Source organism: Equus caballus, chromosome 10 (genome assembly GCF_041296265.1).
Source record: "Equus caballus isolate H_3958 breed thoroughbred chromosome 10, TB-T2T, whole genome shotgun sequence".
Taxonomy (NCBI): domain Eukaryota; kingdom Metazoa; phylum Chordata; class Mammalia; order Perissodactyla; family Equidae; genus Equus; species Equus caballus.
This window is the reverse complement of record NC_091693.1, coordinates 74,415,530-74,429,176: the sequence shown is the minus strand read 5'-3', so window position 1 is coordinate 74,429,176 and position 13,647 is coordinate 74,415,530. Positions and strand designations below refer to the sequence as shown.

General features: G+C 39.1%; 1 protein-coding gene across 6 annotated transcripts in view; it reads left to right on the top strand.

The window, feature by feature from the left end:
- MCM9 (minichromosome maintenance 9 homologous recombination repair factor) overlaps positions 1-13,647 on the top strand; it is an 85,388-nt gene that overhangs the window by 15,979 nt on the left and 55,762 nt on the right. For 4 of the 6 annotated variants that reach the window (XM_023650980.2, XM_070225467.1, XM_070225469.1 and 1 more), the window contains exons 4-7: positions 989-1,070; positions 6,143-6,343; positions 10,120-10,245; positions 11,922-12,041. In XM_023650980.2, the coding sequence (XP_023506748.2) occupies positions 989-1,070; positions 6,143-6,343; positions 10,120-10,245; positions 11,922-12,041 (529 nt within the window). Of the gene's footprint in view, positions 1-988; positions 1,071-6,142; positions 6,358-10,119; positions 10,246-11,921; positions 12,096-13,647 lie in introns of those variants that run through there. The other 2 variants (XR_011422629.1, XR_011422630.1) reach the window with 2 other exon arrangements.

Genomic DNA, 13,647 nt, shown 5'->3' with positions numbered 1-13,647 from the left:
CCCGTCAGCGAGTCTCCACTGAATCAGCACCAGGAGTCCTGGATGATCCCCCCGTCGTGCGGCCCCTCCCCCGCTCCTTCCCAACCCGCGCCGCACCGATCGCAGACTCTAGGGGAGGGAGTGATGTTCTCTCTACCGTTTCAGCGCCTCCGAAGGTGTAAAGCTAGGTTTATGTTCTCCACCTTCTTGGTATTGTAGGTCTCTAACGAGCTGGCATTATGTTTATTCTCTGAAATTCAGTTCTTCCAATCTCTTGTTGTATTTTGGAGGGGAGAGAATCCCAGGTCAGCTCACCCCGCCATTTTGCTCCACCCACTCCCCCCTCTGTACCATTCTTAACCCATGGTTTCTATTCTTATGGTTGTCTATGGTCCAAGAAGGTGACTCCAACTCCGTCACATCTGTATCCTAGTCAGAGAACAGGAGGAAGGAATGCCATCTAAACCAAGTCTCCATTTAAGTAATCTCCCTTGAAGTCTCCTACAGCATATCTGCTTATATCTCATTGGCCAGAACTTAGTCATATGACCACACCTAGCTGCAAGGGAGTCTGGGAGAGAGCGTCTTTTTACTGGGCACATGTCCACATGGAATAAAACCAGGGTTCTATTACTAAGGAATATCAGAGAAACTGAGTAATTTGTTCTGGGTCTTATGACTAGAGATCAGGAAGGAACTGCCTCTATTTTCTAGGTAAGTAATTTTGTTATTATGTTTAGTATTTGGAGCATGTGTTTATTTTGACCATCCACAAGGTAGATTATATTTGGGGATATTTTCCTATTGGTCTTTTTATTTTTCTATATTTTTAGTGTATCCTTAAATTGATAGTAGGCACAGTTTTTAAGACAATTTCATAAATTCCCATCATGATTAAATTGTATGATAATACCAGAGAAATGGAAACAGTAATTTCAAAAACTGCTAGACTTCTGAATACTTAGCATGTATTTCAGCATACTCAGTATCTGTTTTCTTTTCTTGCTAGGTTCAAAGGCTCTCTCTTGGAAGTATTCCACGATCTATGAAGGTTATCCTGGAAGATGACTTAGTAGACAGTTGCAAATCTGGTAAGAATTAACTTTCGTTAGCTCATGTAGCAGGTCCTAAAGTATTGATTAGGAGAAGCCACTTTTGCTTGTTTTATAGATGAAGATCCTGACTTGCCCAAGGTCACTTGGAGAGTTAAGTGGCAGAACTGGAACATGAACCCAGATCTACTGACTGCTAGTCCAGGACTCTCTTCAGTGCACCATAGCTTAATAGCAGCAACTTAAAAAAATGTAGTGGATTTAGTGGGCAGTTATATAAAATGCATCACAGGATGTGACTCCATCAGTTGCTACTGGCACTCTTATTGGTGTCTAGAGAAAGGAGGTGATTGTTTCTGCTCTGTGCAGGTGACACCACTGCAGGAGTTACATTAATTTTGCAGTGTTTCCATTGACCAATTGCCTGAATTGGGAGGGAACTCAAAACCATACTGAATGAAGAACTGTAGTGTTTAGCATGGAGAAGCCTCAGGAAGGACATGACAGCCAACTTACGTTAGTTGGAAGATTGTCATATAGAAATAGAATTGAAATTACAGAAGATATTGTTGGGTTTCAGTGGGTTGAAGCTACAGGAAGGTAGATTTTGACTCAGTTCTAATAATCAGAGGTGTCCAACATGGGCCTTGGATGCTGGTGAGTTTCTTTTCTTAGAGACAGTCAAGCAGAGGATGTACAGCATCTTGTTCGTGATGTAGGCCTCATGATGGCAGTTGATCTGGATGATCTACAATGTTTCAGCCTTCAGAGCTGAGCCTCCGAGCTGTTCTGGAAATCCAAGGGCTCCAGAAGCCCAGTCATTGCGATGTCATTCTGAGTTATACTTTGATATTTAGGCCAACCAGGCACCTCCTAAGCTTTCCTCTGCCCCTCTCAACTCACCTTGTCCCTTTTATTCCTCATTGGGGAGCCAGGGAAGAAATCAAACTTAGAAGTATTTGTGGAAGGCTGAGGATTAGTATCAGCCACATCTGTAGAATAGAAGTGTTCTACACTGAATTCTTTTGGTTTTTTTATAGATTTTATTTGTCCTTTTTCTCCCCAAAGCCCTCCGGTACATAGCTGTGTATTTTTAGCTGTGGGTCCTTCTAGTTATGGCATGTGGGATGCCACCTCAGCATGACCTGATGAGCGGTGCCATGTCCACGCCCAGGATTCGAACTGGCGAAAGCCTGGGCTGCTGAAGCGAGCACGGGAACTTAACCACTCAGCCACGGGGCTGGCCCCTCCACTGAATTTTAAAATCATTGTTTTTACAGAGAAAACAGTAAGGAAATATTTTGTTTGAAAAATTAAGATATTAGGAGATTTTGTAAATCAGCAGTGTAGCCCAAGAGGTTAAATACTATTCTCTCTTCTGCAGTAACCACATTTAAAGATAAGAGAGATTCTTAATAAAATTTGATAGGTTTTTTAAATGGATGTGTTGGTGACGTTTGCATATATAATGCAAAATGAGAGACTGAGAGAATAAAGGGTGCTTTCTTCAGCTGTTGGTAGAGGGTAGGGCTGTAACATTTACATGCACTGGTCAGCTCAGGGTGAAGATGTCAGACAGAAGCATACTGCTTTCATAGTGTAGAGCTTAACAGTCTTTTGGGTTTAGAGACTTTCAATCCAAAGCACAGTTATCCTCAGAGCTGCAAAGCTTTCATCAGCATCTCTTAGGCTACTATTTCCAGCCCAAGAAAAGGCGAATGGAAACTTGTTTTCGTAAAGACAGCATCTTCTGCCCCCAACACACATTCCCAAGCCTTGACCAGACCTTTGTCTGTGAGGAGGATATAAGAGCTTATCCATTCTCTTTCTTTTTCTTATTCCGAATAACTTTAAAACTCTTGCTTTTACCATTTGCCTAACAATTTCAACTTGCTATTCAACATTTAAGTTAAACTGAAGATGGGTCAGAAAATGGAAGTGATTGTTAAACCTTAGCTGAATTTGTCAACAATTGCGTTTCAGTCACGTCAGCATTCCCTGCTTTAAATATTTCCCATTCTCACTCAAACACCCTTAATCTCTATAAAACAAACAGCACAAGTGTGTCCACCGGGCAGGAACAGGTATGTCCACTCTGCTATTCCACATCCCAGTTGTCCCCTCCTGGGCAGATCAAAAGTACTTTATTTCTCCAAATTCTGTCATTTCCCTTTTCTTAACCCTAAAATTCTCCAAATGCCTCATTTATAAAATATTTACTGAGCTGACATTTCATTAAAAAGATGAGGCAAACACTCTGGAAATAAAAGAGTTCAGTATCTAGAGTCAAGAATAATTCTTTATCAAAGAAGTCCCCTCATCCACCCAAGAATCACCAACCCGTATTTTGAAATTTATGTCAAATATACTAATAGTTTATAGTTGTCTAAACAGTACCCTAGGAAGTAACAGCTCTGATCATAGATTGCTGCCAAAAGGACAAGGCTGTGTCAGAGTACCTTGTTCATATAGGACTCTGGATTTTTACCAAAATCTATCATACCTGGATCAGCAAAGCAGTGCTTATATGAGCTTAGCCTGAACATGAAAATATCCTTTGATAAAGAATAAGGTGTTTTCATGCAGTTCATCCAAACTGAAGGTTTTCAGCACTGAAAAAAATCTTAAGCTATTTTTCTTTTACGTGTCACTAGTAATGAAGAATGGATGGACGCAGTCTGTCAAGAGCTATTTTTTCATTTATCCATAGCTAGGAATCTCTTTGGGAATCAAAGGACATAAATGGCATAATCCTTGCCCTTCAGGAATTTACAGTTGAGTTAGGAACCCCAGTCTGACACTGCAGAGTAATAAAGTTGGAGGTTGTGTGCTGATAACTGTCAGTGCAGCAGGAGCTCGGCGATGGGTCTGACTGGGAATGGCTGCAGCTTTAAATATGCTTCAGAAGATAGAGCAGCACAAAGAGATTGGACTGTATAAAAGTAAGGATTTTAGCTTCCCGAAAATAACGTTGTCTTTAATCACTTTTACTACAGAAATCTTTAAATGACTATCTTTTCGCTTGGACTATCATATACCTCACGATTATTCTGATGACCACATGAATCTGCCATTCAATAAATATTTGAATAAATAAAAACGTGTATATATTAAAAGCTTTATAAAGATATTAGTTGCTCTACAAATGTAGGTGTAGTGTAATAATACAGCTTAATATTTATTGAGCACTTATTAAATTGTAGGTACTGTATTAAGTAATTTACAAACGTTATCTGACTTAATTCTCACTATAGTCCTACGATGTAAGTATAATTATTCCCATTTTGTAGGTCAAGACATAGGCCCAGTACAGTTCGGTAACTTGGCCAAGGTCACATAGCCAGTGAGTGGGGGAGGTGGGATTTGAATCCAAATCTGACGAGTCAGTGCTCTTGGCCCTTCTTTAGTCCTCTACATTTTCCAATTATCACTGCTTATTAAAGTCAGATTCTTACTAGTGGGTGCTATATCTAAAAGTTAAGTTCCCCATTAAAATCGCCATGGTAGAGGACTGTTCCAAGAGCTCTTAGAGAGTTGCCCCAGTCCTTTTTATCTAAAAAACCAGAGGCAGACAGTATAGTAAATGCTCATTATTCTTGATTGGGTTTGAAAACCATCCAAGCAATGGCTTAGGAAGGATCTTGAAAACATGTGTAAAGCACTTATTTAAGGTGTTTGTCACCATTTATGATGAAGTCGCCTTGTGCTAGAAATATGCTTTCTATTGTGAATTGCTGCCACCAGTGCCATGCATTTAGCATTTACAGAACTCTCTTCTTGAAAATCAAAAGCTCTGCACATTACACATTACACATGGAAATTTAGAGAGTAAAAAGCATTTTGCATCAGCAAATATCATATATTTTGACACAGGTTTGGAAATGAAGATTTGCATGTTTAGTTCAGAGACAATATTTGTTGTGCAAAATATAAATACCAGGATTGGGTTTAGGGTATGTCCAACATCCTATGTTCAACAAGAGTGAAATCTTTGGGGACTAGGATTATGTCTTTTTTCTTTTGGCCCCCTTTTCTTCCGTGCCAAAATATTGAATGCCAAGCACCCATATATGCTTGTTAATTGATGCATTAAACTGTATATAATAATAAGCAGAGATAGCAATGTTTGGAGAATGTGCCTATAAACTACCCTCGGCCTCTTAGGAAAATCTGTAAAAGTTTAATATTCTGCACACCAGGAATGGGAGAGTTTCCTTGGGTGGGAAGGAACAAACCAAGAAGGAACAAGCAGAGTTGTGTCTTGTGCTTTCATAGGTTATGGAACAAGCTTTGAAGTAGAACACGTATTCATTGATTTCTTAGTTTATTCATTCTTTTGTTCATTAAAAAAAGGCAGTGAGTAAAATGTTAAGAAATGTAAGTAAAAATTAATGTGTAAGAAACTAAAACTAGTATCGGTGTTAGCACAAGATTTTCTCCTTTCCTGACACCAAATTGATTATAGTTTAACCTTCTGGCTGCAATTCCCACCTCTTATTTATTTATTTATTATTATTATTTTCCCTGCTTTTATCTCCCTAAATCCCCGCCAGCACATAGTTGTGTATTTTTAGTTGCGGGTCCTTGCAGTTGTGGCATGTGGGACGCCGCCTCAGCGTGGCCTGATGAGCAGTGCCATGTCTGCGCCCAGGATCCAAACCAGTGAAACCCTGGGCCGCCAAAGCAGAGCGCGCAAACTTAACCACTCAGCTACAGGGCTGGCCCCCCCCACCTCTTATTTAAATGAGAACTATACGGTTAGAGATTCTGAGAGGACAAGCATTTCACCCAATATAATAACAATGAATAAACCATTAAGTAAACTGTTTTCCCAAGGAAGAGTAATAATTTGATGTGATTATCATATGGCAGATTAAGAAAAATAAAAATGCTGACTTTAGCTTTTAGCTGTGCAGATACAAGTGCCTGTAAAGAAAAAAAAAATCAGGAATATGTGATGTTCTTTTGCCCCCAAATTGCTTTCCGGATGAGTATACACCACTCAGCCCTGGTGGGAGAGTGGTTTATTTCTCACTTCTGGTCCTTTGTCATGCGAGTCTGTGCCTAGAGGCAGGATGCTACTGCTGGACTCACTTGGTGCTTTTTCCCAGGCGATGACCTCACTATTTATGGGGTCGTAATGCAACGGTGGAAGCCCTTCCAGCAAGATGTGCGCTGTGAAGTGGAGATAGTCCTGAAAGCTAATTATGTCCAAGTAAATAATGAGCAGTCTGCAGGGATCATCATGGATGAGGAGGTCCGAAAGGAATTTGAAGATTTTTGGGAATACCATAAGACTGATCCTTTTGCAGGTTTGTGATTAAAGGTATAAAACTGATAATTATTAATGGCATTTTGTTCAATAACAGTTAAATATGACATCTGGGATTGGGGGCAGCTTACATGCTGCATAACTCAATGATTGAGTTAGAAGAGTAGTAGCATTAGGACCTCTAGCCAGTCTCCCTTTCAGGCCCTTTTCTGGCACACTCTTTTCTATTTAGAGATCTTACTAGGAAATTAGGCTGAATTCCAAGAGATTTTCCATTTCTAACTATTATTTTAACGTCTTTAATACTGCCAAAATAATTTCAGAGTTTTCTACCTTCTTTACCAGTCAAATATACAGTTCCTCCTTATATAAGCAAAACTCATTCTATTATGAAATCTCATCCTGTTAAAGCCGTTTTCCTTTTCTGGTGTACCTTAGATAATAAAGACAGCTTCACACTATTTTCAATTATCACCTGAAGATTTAAAAATATGGAATAAGTAGGAAAGAGATGAGAGTTAGAAAGATGCAAAAAATAAGCTTTGTCATAGCAGCAGAAATTTTTGACAGTGACCCTAAGAGGTAATTACACAGATGAAAACATTACAGCCTTTGGGTTCATAGACTATTGTTTATTTAAAAATCCCAAACGTATAAAACACCAATTAAATCTTCAAATGTCTGTTTTCATTCTTTCTTGGAGGCATCTTCTGAGAATAATAAACCGAAGCCAGTAATAGACTATTTCTAATAAACTTTACCTCAAATACATAGTGATTATTCTTAAATTACATGCAGAACTGGACAGATACCATTTCACAGAATAAGGCTTTCATTTGCCTAAATATAGGCAGTTTGCTTTTATTTCGTGGGTTGATTTTGTTTTTGCTTGTGTGTGTAGCACATATGTAGTGGTTCCTGATCATTCATTTATCTGATCTATACAGAGAGAACCAAAGGTTTCTCCACTGTGACTTTATTAAGCAAGCCCTTTGAAAATCATATGTATTTTTAAATGAATTTTTTTACTTAAAATTGTCTCATACGATCAGGTCCTTACAAAATCTGCAACTCTTCCTTGGACCATGGTCATTCCTTATTAATTGCAGTGCCACAGCTCAGCTCCATCTAGTAACAGTGAAGGACGGTCATCATCCAGTGCTCTAACCAGACCATCAGAAGTGCTCTGTGCTGGTGACTAAAGAGTCCATCTCGTTTTAATTAGAAGGCTATAGCTGCCCAGCTCATTTACTGGATAAAAGGAAGAAATAAATATAATACCCTTGTGAGAAATCTAAGTAGGAAGACAAGGAGAAAATGAGACAACATTTTTTGTTTTAGTGTGAAGGGATTCTGCTTTCTTAGTTTCTTAAGTACCAGTATCAGCACACTCGCTTCACCATTTCAAAGCGTGTGTGTGTGTTGGGGATGGGGTGAGGTAGGTGAAGGTGGGGAACTGGATCCAACAGGGCGTCTTCATTTTGCTAAAGACAGAGATTACTTCACTGCTTTGCTCTTGGAGGTTGACCTGCTTCATTAAGACCTGATACTGTGGTTATTGACTAGGAGGAGCCAAAGGTTTTATTCTGATCTACATTGACCTCAGGGATCCCTTGACCCTGGCACTTAGATGCTGGATAGAAACCCAAACATAGGGCTTGGGGTCTGTTGGGCCTTCTGAACCCACTCTGGAGTGACTCAGTTATCTTAGATCTGAAAAGCTCTCTTCATTGGGGTAACTGAGGGCCATGCCACAAGAGTGGGTGACTAGGCCGTAGCCACACTTTTAACATGGTCTAGAACCAGAAATTTGGGAAGGAGGGGTAGGGGTAGTAGTCAGTCTAATGCAGTCTCTTCCCCGAAGTAGCCATGGGAACTTCTCTTGCCACAATCCAAGGAATTGAGTTTCTCAAAATTAGACAACAAATTTAGGGTAATGGCCCTTCTCCCTTTGCTTTTCTCTGGTACCTTAGACCTGCCTTCATAGTATCTTTTGTATTGACTACAATGTAAGGAAACCAAGATCAGAAATAAGCACAAGTAATATGGGTAATATAATAGTTAACAGTTAAGTAGCTCCTACTGTGTACCAGGTATTGTATGTTCTATATGCTGTACGATTAACTCCTTGATCCTCAACAATTCCATGCAATACCATTATTATGTCCATTTTCCAGATAAGGAAATGGAGGCAGAGAGGTTAAGAAACCTGGCCCCAGTCAGACAGCTAGTAAGTAGTAGCACTGGGATTTGAATCCAGGCATCTGACAGAGCCTGTGCTTTTTACCACTGAGATATGCTTCCTGTCAGCACGTTAGTCACTGAATCCACCTTTACTCAGGGAAGCCGGCTCTTTAACAGTTTTGGCTTGGACATGTCCCAGGTCAGTTGGCCTACTGGTAAACTTGCTTGTTGAGCCTATTCCTTCCTTCTTTTCATGTGTAATCTCTCGATTCTGATCAGAATTTACCTACCTGCTGGCAGGTCTTCTTAGCTGCTTAGATCCCAGAACTTTCTTCATCTTTTTTCTCTGGCTTTTTACCTCAGGAAAGGGAGGGATTCCCTCCAGCAGTTAGTGAACTTCCATTCAGGATTTACTTATTCTTTTTTATGGTCCTTTTTAGTAAAAGGCTTGCTTTCTTCACCATTTCTGCCATCCCAGGTCACATGACCATGGCTTAGTTGCCACTGAGTCAATTTTGATTCATTACAAAAAGTAGCCTTTGTGTATAGGGCTGTGAATTGTGGAGGAAGGCCCTTTCCTTTCAAGCCTTTGATGGTTTACCAGAAAAGCTTCTGGAAATAAAATCATCAGCTAAAGTAGTACCTGTACAATTATCTTCCTCCTGGAAAGAGCTATCACTGAAACATGAATACCAACTCAGAGATAAAAATAAACGTCCTGAATCATGCAACTTCATTACCAGCATGTGGATACTAATTTCTGGTAACATGAATGTAGACATACAGAGTGCCATCAGAGTAGTGAACTCCATATAAGTTAAGACAGACTCAGGAAAGGCTTGTTGGAACCTCCTGGGTTCTAAGAGCCTCTCTTGGTTGATTAGGCCAGTGACCGAGTGAAACACCTACCTTAGTCATGGATGGGATAGGCAGATTCTCAGATCTGGTGTTTTGACATTTGTGAAAACAGAATCTAAAACAGGGATATTCTCTTATTTAAAGCACACGATCAGAAGGATCTAAGACCTCCAGTTTGGACTGCTGGAGTTGTAGTTTATAATGATCTTAATACTCTGATATCCTAGTAACTTATTCTAATAAAACAGAATTTACCAAACAGCTCAGAGCAAATGCTGAATGGCTTTGCAGGGTGGGTTTATTTTACTTCTCTTCTACCTCTGGAGAAGCTCCATGAGCTCCAAGTACCTCTTGTATTTAAAGGTTACTGACTTATTCTGAGATCGAGCACCTTCCTTTTATTTAGGCAGTGGAGTAATTTTACTGAAATTACTGCACAAAAATTGCAGCTGGTACTGTTTTTGAGGGATAATGTTGGCCTATTCAGGTAGAAAAAGAGATTCCTTTCTGTCCCTTCTAAAGTATTATAAACTTATAGAAACTTAAGCAGGTAGCACCCAGGAATAAAAAGCAGACATTTCATCCCAGGGCATTAATAAGAAAAGGACTTTTAGGAGCAAAACAAATATATTCACTCCTTTTAGTCATTTGGAAATAGTCCTCTTGATCATTTTAGATGGGAGTGTGTCTCTAGGAAGATAGGATAGGAAGGGACATTTCAGTTAGGATTTCTTGAAAATTATTGGTAATTTCTGACCTTTCTGCCTTTCCTAGGAAGGAATGAAATATTGGCCAGCTTGTGCCCTCAAGTTTTTGGGATGTATCTAGTAAAGCTTGCTGTGGCCATGGTGCTGGCTGGTGGGATTCAAAGGACCGATGCTACAGGAACACGAGTCAGAGGTTAGTACCTATTTAAAAATTTTGAGAAATATTAACACATACAAGGAGAGAAGCCAGAATTCTTCTTTCCTGAATAAAAATTTCTTGTTGAGCTTTATTTTCCAAATGTTATCTTTTAAAGCTGAAAGCTGTCTGACTAATACTTAGTCCAGCATCAGGAGCTACTTTCTAGTTTTGTCTTTCCAAAAAGAAGTCCTAAGTTTTTCAATGAGTGTGTGTTTTTGCACCAGCCTATAAGGGTGCCACAAAATAAAATCTTTATGTTTCTATTACTGTCTATATTTTTCATTGGGTCCCCTGTCTCTCTTCAAGAGGAAAAGATTAGAAAGAGTGCTTTTTAGTGTCTCCAAGTCAGCGTCTCTCCATCTGTGAGTGTCAGTGTGTTTCTCTCAGACTGCCGCTCTCAGTCATCTGCCTGCTGGTTCCCCTTCTGTGGGTAGGTAGCACATATGCCATCTGCCCTGAGGTGCTGCTCAAGGTCATGCGTTCAAGCAAAGATCACTCTAAGTGTGTAATTATGTCCAGCTGGCAGAAAGCTTTTTTGCGGCTAACACACTTAACTGACCTGAATCTGGCATAGAGTATGTTTATTGTGGCCCTCATGTGGCCTATAATAACCAAAGTCTAAACCAAAAGACTAAAGGGACATTATTGTAAATCAGGCTATTAGTAGGGACTCTAAAACCATAGAGTAGAGTATAGAATAGTAAATATAATAAAGTTTATGTGTATTTGTATATTGTATGTTTTGATCACCTGCTGCTTGCAAGGCACGCTGCTAAATGTTGAGCTTAAATGGGCGTTTATTAATATATTTAGAAAATACTCAAATATTACTGAATAAATTTGATCAGTGAGATAATAGATACTTTATGTTAGATTTGAAAAATAAGAGTAAGGGGCTGGCCCCATGGCCGAGTGGTTAAGTTCCCCTGCTCTGCTTTGGTGGCCCAGGGTTTCACTGGTTCGGGTCCTGGGCGTGGACACGGCGCCGCTGGTCAAGCCATGCTGGGGCGGCATCCCACGTGTCACAGCTAGAAGGACCCACAACTGAAAAAATAGACAACTATGTACCAGGGGGCTTTGGGGAGAAAAAGGAAAAATAAAATCTTTAAAAAAAAAAGGAAAAATAATAGTACTTGGATAGATATTTCATTAAACTACCAAAATTTTCATAAAAGGAAAAGGTTTTCACTTAACTGTTGGAGTCATAAGTGATTTGATATTTATAAAGCCCTTACAAAGTTTCGAACACTTAAAAAAGTGCCTAAGTAAAAACAATAAAATATTTATATGGCTAGTATGGAAAGATTTAATCACAGCAGTTTGGTATTTAAAAATAGATTAAATAAAATCAGTAATATTATAAGCCAGAATTTTTAAAAATGTTAAACATAGGCCCAAACATCTGGAAATGGCACAGAAATCTATTAAAAGAATTTAGATTTTAAGTGTCATATTCAGAAATCAATTAAAGATTGTTATTTATGATGACAGTTAACCTTTCTAAAGATATTCTAGTTAAAGCCTTCCTCAAATGACCTTAAACAAAAGCATTATATAAAATATAAATTGTGGTGGCATTCCAAGTGGACCATTTTCTTTTTGATTAATTATACTTACTCATGAGTCTTTTCATAGAAATGTAAAACTTTACATTATTTACTTTTTTCTAGGTGAATCTCATCTTTTATTGGTTGGGGATCCTGGCACAGGGAAATCTCAATTCCTCAAATATGCAGCAAAGATTACACCGAGATCTGTGCTCACCACAGGAATTGGATCTACTAGTGCAGGTATTTTACATGACAATTACAATTAATTAAAGGTGACTACAGAAGCTAACACAATGTTTTTTTCCTTATGAAAATCAGTACCTGTAATAGGATAAATTTCAAGCTGATTTTTGAGTTACTGCCAAAAATTGAAGGGAATATGTAGCATTACTTTTGTAGCTCTACAAAAATATTTTAAAAGCTCCACCTTCAGTTAAAGTTATTTTCCAAAAACTTATCCCATATTATCTTTTGCATCTTAGTTTTGAATACTATTCAATTTTCCCATTCTCCAGTGATCAACATCATACATACTTATGCCAGAAAAAGTATGTATCATCTGGCATTTGAATGAAGACACAGCAAACAGAGCACTGAAAGAAATTAAATAGGGGGAAATCTCACTTTACAACAGTAGATAGAAGGGGCCAGCCCTGTGGCCGAGTGGTTAAGTTTGCACGCTCCACTGGGGCCGCCCAGGGTTTCGCCGGTTCAGATCCTGGGTGCTGACATGGCAACACTTGTCAGGCCACGTTGAGGCAGCGTCCCACATGCCACAACTAGAGGGACTGCAACTAAGATATACAACTATGTACTGGGGGATTTGGGGAGATAAAAGCAGAAAAAAAAAAAAAAAGATTGGCAACAGTTGTTAGCTCAGGTGCCAATCTTTAAAAAAAGAAGTAGATAGAAGGTGTAGAGCTTAAGGCATTTCCATGCTTATAGATCTGGTGGGCAACAGTAGCTCTACTGAAAATTCATCTCAGTATGTGGAAAGCATACTTTCATCATTGTGGAGCTTCATTCATACATTGTAATGATTCTTCAATAAGTAACTGTAAAAGCCTTTGCAGGGGCTGGCCCAGTGGTGGAGTGGTTAAGTTTGCACGTTCCACTTCTGTGGCCCAGGGTTCACCAGTTCGAATTCTGGGTGTGGACATGGCACTGCTTGGCAAGCCATGCTGTGGTAGGTGTCCCACATATAAAAATAAAAATAGTAGAGGAAGATGGGCACGGATCTTAGCTCAGGGCTAATCTTCCTTAATAAAACAGCCTTTGCAGATAGAATGTCAAGATTTGATTAAAAAGTGATTTTAGGAAAAAATTAGTTAAAAAACCTGTTTTGATGCCATTTTGTATTTTTATACCATTTTATTGGGGAAATAGTTCCCTTACTCTTCTGTAATAGGCCCTTGGTTTCACACATTCTACAAATGCTATTTGCTACTTCTTAGGGATACCTAATGTCCATGGCCTGTGCTCAGATTTCTTATGAGAAGCTTACACCTGAAAACTTAGCAGAAAGCAGCAAATGCTCCATTAATGGTCCTACATGATGAGAAGCCCCGTTCTAAGGGGCTCGCAGGTTTTGAAATATAACTAAACAATACATCAAGCACTGACAAGAAGGGGTTTGTGGATTGAGAGGAGTGGACAGCTTTAGGATACTGGAAGGGAAGCAGACAAGAATTTATAAAGAACACTTGACGTGCACTTTAAAGTTCTTATGACCCACTATTAGAGTTCTGTATAAAATGATATCAACAACAAATAAAGGTGTTTCCCAAGTAATTATGTGAAATGTTTCCTAAATTAATTATATGGAATGCCAAGAAATGAGTCCTAG